At 36.8% G+C, this 7594-nt stretch overlaps 1 protein-coding gene across 3 annotated transcripts; it reads left to right on the top strand.

Annotated features, from left to right (window-relative positions):
• The first annotated feature begins 289 nt into the window (after positions 1-289).
• On the top strand, positions 290-5368 carry LOC143593624 (UPF0481 protein At3g47200-like). 3 transcript variants are annotated; one of them, XM_077073208.1, is made up of 3 exons: positions 290-485; positions 1598-2924; positions 5248-5368. In XM_077073208.1, the coding sequence occupies exons 1-2, from the start codon at positions 356-358 to the stop codon at positions 2875-2877; spliced, it is 1410 nt and encodes a 469-aa protein (XP_076929323.1). In that variant the 5' UTR covers positions 290-355; the 3' UTR covers positions 2878-2924; positions 5248-5368. The 3 variants fall into 3 exon arrangements, with proteins under 3 accessions (XP_076929323.1, XP_076929320.1, XP_076929316.1); XM_077073205.1 differs by lacking the exons at positions 290-485; positions 5248-5368 and adding an exon at positions 3100-3227 and having other exon boundaries at positions 1544-2898; XM_077073201.1 differs by lacking the exons at positions 290-485; positions 5248-5368 and adding an exon at positions 3100-3227 and having other exon boundaries at positions 1544-2909.
• The last annotated feature ends 2226 nt before the right edge of the window (positions 5369-7594 follow it).

Here is a 7594-nt window from a genome sequence, read left to right as displayed (position 1 = left end):
ATTTATACTAGCAAACTCGGCTCTTCTCGAAAGTTATATATGTATAAACTGTACTTTGAAAGGACTTTTTTTAATTAGGATATCTTCGAATGAGTTGAAAGATATTTTTAACACTTCATATGGAAATTAATGTCGGCCCCGCAAAAGCCCGTTTAAAATTAGTTGGCGGATGGAAATTAATGAGTTGAAAGATATTTTTAACATTTGAAATTAATAAGCTATGCTAACTGCAATATATTCTAGTTTTTTGTTTCCTCTTTCAATATAATCAATCGAAAACTACATTAATAACATTGAGTACGTAATCCTCAACAATATAACTTATTCATAATCACGGTCGAAAAGAACATTCACTATGGAAAGAGGTGATCTGGAGTTTGGACAAGTAGAATTGGTTGAAGACACCCTCCAAAGTCTTCTTGATGATGTAGAAAATGACGAAGACAACATTACGGAGCCGATTCCGTCGGTTTACCTGGCACCTGGTAAGCTGGTAGCTGATTTTGTGATTTTCAGAATGGTAAAAGATCTGTAGGACTGTAGGGCGTGGGCTCAGGCGAATTTTGGGCGAAATGGGGCTAGAACACCGCCCCCCAGGCGATAAGTGGACGAAAAGGGGCAGGGGCGGGGTCTTTTCTCACCCAGCTTGTCTGTTGTTTTGTTTGTTTATATTATTATTATTATTATTATTATATATATGTGTGTGTGTAAGATATATATATATATATATATGTATATATATATTATTATATTACTATTTGTATATGTATATATGTTGTGTGTGTATATGTATATGTATATATGTTGTGTGTGTATATATGTATATGTATATGTATATGTATATATGCTGTGTGTGTGTGTATATATGTAAACCAACCGAGCTATCCGTTTCAATTTCCCGACCCGAACCTAAACATGTACGCCAACCGAGCTATATGTTTTTTTATATTTTTAGTTATGTATTTTTTTTAGTTATGTATTTTTTTGTATTTCTTTTTAATTTTAATGTATTTTTATTTAATTATTTGAAGGAATTGGTTTTTATTTGATTAGTTTAATTATAAAAAAAAAAATAATAAAAAAAGATACTGTGGGCCCAATGTAGCCCCTACACCACTACACCCCAAAAACAAATTCGCCTATTTTGCTGACTGGGCGCCACGTGTCACAATTCGTCCCCATTTGTAGTCCCTCCACTACACATAACCTTATGGTTTTGGATTTGTGATAATTAATGTTATATTTTTTGACCAGAAAAATGTTCCTATAAAAAATACCTTTTTCACCAACATGATCATGTGATAATATATAGTGGAACGAACATTATCTATATATTTATTTCTATTTCTGTCAAAGATATCAATGTTAATTTGGATACAAAATAATGCCTATTCAGTCTATCATTCTAAACCCGCTCGTCGAAATTTAAAATAAACTTGTCGAAATTTTAAACGTCTCAACAGGTTATAAATACGTTGTAATAAAGTTTAAAAGATGATTAACACATGCAGTTAAGCATGTTGTAAGAGGGTTTAGCTAATCCGTTGGTGGATCACTTTTGTTGTTGCTTGTTTAGAGATCAAGGTGGGAGACGTAGACATGATTAAAGACAATGCCGTTCAACGTCTTCTTTGTCATGTAAAAAAGGAAGAGAGCTATAAAAATGGGATCCGCCCATCCATTTACATGGCTCCTGGTATACTACGGGATCTGAGCCCAAGTTCTTTTGACCCTCGGGTGGTCTCTATTGGACCTCTCCACAGAGAAGATAAGAAGGTGCAAGCATTTGAAAGGCAGAAAGCACGGTATCTGAGTAGCCTAATTCGACGAACAAAATACCCACAAGAGGAATTCCTGAAATCGTGCGTAGAGAAAGTGTGCGCTTCAATGGAAAAAATCAAGGCTTCTTATGTTTGGACGAAGACCTATGATGATGCTGAAATTGTTGACATGATGGTTATGGATGCTTGCTTTATACTTGAATTCCTATTCATAGAGTTCTTTACTAAGTTGAAACTATATGAAAATGGAGTATTGTTATCGATGAACATATTGTTTGATCTGTTATTGCTAGAAAACCAGATCCCACTCTTTGTTCTTGATGATATACACCGGTGCACTATATTGAAAGTTAATTCTAATGTCTCCCTTCAGAAACTTATCTATCCAATTGTCTTTGACTTCAACTTCATTAAAGCAGAAATAGAACTCGAGAATATTTCCATTAATAATGCTCATCATATTCTTAGTGTTCTACATCAATGTTACAAGCCTCCGGATAATATTAAAAATGGTAAATTCACCTCGACAATCCCACGTTCGGTTTCAGATCTGGACAGTGCAGGGGTGAGCATCAAACCTTACAATAATCCAACATGGCTGTTGGGGATGGAAGTGAAACTATACTGGTCTGCATCTTTTTTTGGGTCTTGGAGTAAGCCAACTCTTAGAATCCCGACATTAGATGTTAATGATTACACCGAGTATGTTTTAAGGAATCTCATTGCATACGAGCTATCGGGTACAGATGATGCTTATGTTTCATCATTTGCCTTTGCCATGGATACACTAGTAGATACTCAAGAAGATGTTGCCAAATTGGTAGATTCGAGAGTCATTCTTAACGCTCTAGGTTCAAATGTAGAAGTTGCTAACATCATTAACAACATATGCAGAGAAGCTCCATTTGAGAGTTTCTTTTATGCAGATCAGTGGAAAATATTGAGCAAGTACTATGAAGGTTACTGGCCAAAAAATATAGCCAAGATGAAGAGGATTTACTTCAGTAGTCCATGGAGTATGATTGCTGTAGTTGCCGGAATAATCCTATTTGTTCTAACAGTGGTTCAGACCATCTTTACCATTAAGTCTACATGAAGCAACAAACATGTTTTAATTGTAAGTTCTATGTTCTTTTTTACTTTGTCACTTTTAGACTTGATGTACTTTAAGAGTTATTATCATTCATAAAATTCATAAAAATTAGAATCATAACTAATATCGCTTTTAGTTTTTGAATATATTTTTTTTTCCGGTTATTATTATATGGTTGCGTACTTGGCATTACGGTAACAAGTTGTTCTTGTTGCATATGTTCAGGTGTCATGTGGACAGGTAATTCGCATCTCTGTATTCATATGGTTGGGTTCTTATAATGTAACATCTATATATGTAATGTTGAACTTGAATTATGTTTGGATGGGTGCTTATAAAAATTGTCTTTTGAAGTGTTCTCTATTTTTAAGGCATTTGTATTAGGATCTGTTTTTCCGTGTTATGAATAAATAAGTTTTATTGTTAGTCTATCGAAAGCATATCTTTGAAATTTTGGGTTTACATCTGGACTGCTTGCTTATACATTTCATGCCCAGATTCCTCGCTGTGTGACTACTCTGGTGTCATGGAATTAATGCTGTCTTTGAAGTAGCTAAGATTTTCCTACACAAGATAAGTGTTATACATAATATCTAATCTTTTCTGTCAGTGTCCTTAGAATCTAGTTAAAGCCTAGGTAAAAAATGACAAACATATCCATTTATCGGTCAATGTAGAAAAATTGCCCATTTAACCAACCAATTCCAATAACGTCCTCCCTAAAACGTGACTTTAAATTTATTACTCGGCGGGATTTTTAAACAACTAGATTTTGTCACTGTCCAAGCAATCTCGTTAGAGGCCAAAATACATCTCGTCGGATGCCTAATTAATATCGGCCTTCTCCAATTAAACCCCGACTCCGACATGACTATGCCCTTAAACTTTTTTTGTCGACTGACCGACTGCGACGCTACCTGGTAAGGCCAAGTGTAGTGGGCGATGTTTGGGGGAGAAATGGGGTGACTTGGGGCTAGAACACCGCCACCCCCCCCCCCCCCGGCGATTTTTGGGCGATTTGGGGCGGGGGGCAGATTCTTTTTATCGCCTAAACTTTGAGAAAATAATAATATTTTATTATTTTGACCGTTTGACAACGGTACAAAATAAAAAAAAATTAATTAAAACAATATATTATATATCTATATAAACATATACCTTCTTCTCCATTTTATATCCTTCTTCTTCATTTCACATCTATATAAACATAAACCTTCTTCAAAAAATCTAACAAAATGAATCCTACAAACAACCCGAACTAACCAACACTCGTGGAACTCGCCGCTACCATGAAAGAAATCATCATAAAACACAAAAAATGTGTCGAGGAACTCAACGATGCCATGAGAGAAACCGACAAACAACACCAAAAGATTGCCCAAATGTTGGAATTGCGGGAAATAAGTGAAGAATACAAATCCCTCAAAGATGCCGGGTTACACGAAGAGGCCGCATTATTGCAACGACAACGAATGGAAAAAATGCGCGAATATTATGGATATTAGTATTTTATTTAGTTATGTTTTTTAATATTTTTAGTTATGTATTTTTTTTAATTTTAATGCATTATTAGTTATGTTTTTTAAGTTTTTGTATTTCTTTTTAATTTTAATGCATTTTTATCTAATTATTTAAATAAATTGGTTTTTATTTGTTTAGTATAGTTATAAAAAGAAAATAATAAAAAAAGAAACTGTGGGCCCAACTTGTAGCCCCTACAACATTACACCCCAAAAATAAATTTCCACTCCTTGCTGACTGGGCGCCACATGTCACAATTCGTCCCCAATTGTAGCCCCTCCACTACACATAGCCTAACCAGGTTTATTAGAGTTCATATGGTAAAGCTTTCTTGTATCTTTTTTTTTTAATTTTGTTTACAAACAGAAGATTGGTTCATAAATAAAATACAAGGCAACTGATATAAATTAGAAATGATATAAAAAGGAAATAACAAACATCACGAAATTGCAATAATAGTCAAAATAGTTTCCTTCTTTATTCCCCCTTAAGTTGGAGCATGTAGATTACAAATGCCCAACTTGTCGAGTATTATTATTAATTTTAGTGATAGAGAAATGTTAACATACGTTTCTTATTATTATTATTATATATTTATTTATTTATTTTTGTTTTTATAATTTGTTCATCACATGAGTCAAATTGTTTTTGTTTTCCAGATTTGGAGATATATATATGCTTTGTTCATATGTGTTCAATTTAATTTTGAATCTACTAAAAATAATGAGTTTAAACTAAACAATATCAAACTGCTGACTGACCATCATAAACTCACCAAACTGATTATCTGCTTTTATAAGAAGTATCTTCATGCTATATGTATTTTCAGGAAATCATATTCGAAATTGTTAGAAGTTTAATGTGCCAGAAGCCCAAGTTTGTTTGAGATTGACTTTGTGTGATACTGTTATGTACTAGTGTACCTTACTTAATTCGTGCTTTGATACGGGTGTTGTACTCCCACAACATAATTATTTTTTTCTTTTTAAAAAACATATTTGTTTATCAATGTTAATAGTATTTTGTGTATTGGGTTAAAAGACCATCATGTAGCTAGCTAGAAAGCCTATGGGCCCAGCTTGGGTTACATTTAGGGTTTATTACTTGTATATATAGATGTACTATCTAGTTGTTTATGATCAATCAAATATACACCATTTCTTTACATGGTATCAGAGCTACGGCTCTCGATCCAAACCCTAGCCGTCATCTGACCCGAATTTGAATCTGACCAGCAGCCACCAGATCTTAAACGAACTCCGGTCTCGTTGAACCTCTTGCCTCATCACGAAATCTTTTTTCTAGATATCACCTACTCTCACCGCTGCCACCATTACCACCAGAAAGCTCCGATTGACCTTACCTGAAAAAACGCCGTCGCTACGCCGTCCCACGCGCCGCCCCTGCTCCGCCACTGCCCTCCACGCGCCGCCGCGTGAGGGCGCGTGACACTTTTTCCGGCCACCGGACTTTTTCCATGTTACTTATCTTTTGCTTCTGCACCACCCTGTGTTGTTAGTTTTTCAATTCGGGGACCTTTATTTTTCTGTCTCAGTTCGTGTATTGTATTCGTTCGATTAAGTAACTACCAGATCCAATGGGAGACAAAAAAACTTCAGAATCTCAGATTGCTCCAGGTATTATTAATTATTCAGCTGTTCTTCGCATTCCGATCAAACTTGATTCTAGTAATTGGGGTTCATGGAGCCTCTTTGTTCGGAAGGGTCTTACAAGTGTAGGCAAAGAAGACCATCTCACTACATGACCCGCTGATCCGATCTCCCGAGAATGGCTCATTGATGATAGCGGAATACAGATGGCATTGTGGAATGCCATGGAGCCACAAATACTCACCATTACCCAAAATTTTCCCACCGTAAAAGATATGTGGGAACATCTTTCCTCATCATTCTCTGATAAGGAATCTCTCTCCCATGCATACTCGGTGATCCAGTCCTACATCAGGGCTGAACAAGGAGACTCTTCTTTCACTGATTACTTTACCCGTTTTTCAACAATCCGAGATGAACTTCGCTCCATATTTCCACCCACTACCGATTTGAAGGTCAAGGAAGAGCGAAACGCTAAGATGGATGTCATGACATTCATTGCTGGTATATCACCTAAGTACTCAAGTGCTCGCCCTTTATTGTTGAGCAACCCTGCTGCCACTTTTTCTGTTGCATCAATGTACCATCTACTACGTGAGATGTATGGTCCTAATGAAACTCGCACTTCTACTGATACATCTGCTATGCATACGTCCACCGGTAAAAGTATTGGCCGAAGCTCTCATCAAACTCACAAAAGGGGAATCGGATGAGGTAGTGGTCTTATCTGTCTCTATTGTAAGGAACCTGGTCACACGAAATAGGATTGTCCGAATCGTCCCCTCTAGAAGTCAGCCACCTCCAAGACCCAAAGATCGCATGGCTACTACTGGTGAGACTTCTGATCCAAATGCTACCCCAGCCTACAAGTTTAGCGAAGAAGATTATTGCCGACTCCAGCATCTCCTGGCTTCTCAGACAACTCCCCCTGCTCCACGCGCCAATGCTGCCAATTCAGGTATGTTTCCTAGTCTCTCCTCATCTTGGGTTATTGGCTCTGGAGCTACTCATCACATGACTGGGAACTCGGGTATCCTTTCCAACCTCCATAAAGTTTCCCACCAACCAGTACGCCTCGCTGACGGTTCCTCATGTCCTGTTCTTGGCGTTGGATACATCAATAATTCCACAAACCTAAACCTTTCATCTGTTTTGTTTGTCCCTAAATTTCCCGATAGCCTCTGTTCGGTTAGCCAACTTACAAAACAAAATAATTGTTCGACTAAATTTTATCCTACTCACTGTATCTTTCAGGAACTAGGGACGAACCGTCTGATTGGCACAGGTTTTGAATCAGGAGGTCTCTACCGCTTATCCTTTCCGTCACAACCTACAGCGAATATATGTGATTCAAGAGTCAAGGAGGAGCATTGTAGGTTGGGTCACCCCTCTATAGCGGTTTTGAAGCAAATGAGACCGGATTTATCTTTTTCATCTTTTAATTTTCATTGTGAGTCGTGTCAACTTGGTAAACATACCAGGCGTCCCTATCCCTCTAAAGTGTCTAATCGAGTCTGTTTTCCTTTTGAACTTTTGCATTCTGATGTATGGGGCCCTTGCCCTACTAAGTCTACTTTGGGTTTTGAGTA

The sequence above is a fragment of the Bidens hawaiensis genome, unplaced genomic scaffold, assembly GCF_021521415.1.
Source record: "Bidens hawaiensis isolate Kalapana, Puna unplaced genomic scaffold, B.hawaiensis_p1.1 tig00001685_1, whole genome shotgun sequence".
Taxonomy (NCBI): Eukaryota; Viridiplantae; Streptophyta; class Magnoliopsida; order Asterales; family Asteraceae; genus Bidens; species Bidens hawaiensis.
Note: the sequence above shows the minus strand (reverse complement) of the source record. Positions and strands in the feature narration are given on the sequence as shown.

What these genes read in the sequence shown, in the direction of transcription:
- LOC143593624 (XM_077073208.1), top strand. Translation starts at nt 356, where the DNA reads ATGGAAAGAGGTGATCTGGAGTTTGGACAAGTAGAATTGGTTGAAGAC. An exon ending in GTCGGTTTACCTGGCACCTG is followed by an intron (nt 486 to 1,597) that starts GTAAGCTGGTAG and finishes TGGGAGACGTAG; the next exon opens with ACATGATTAAAGACAATGCC.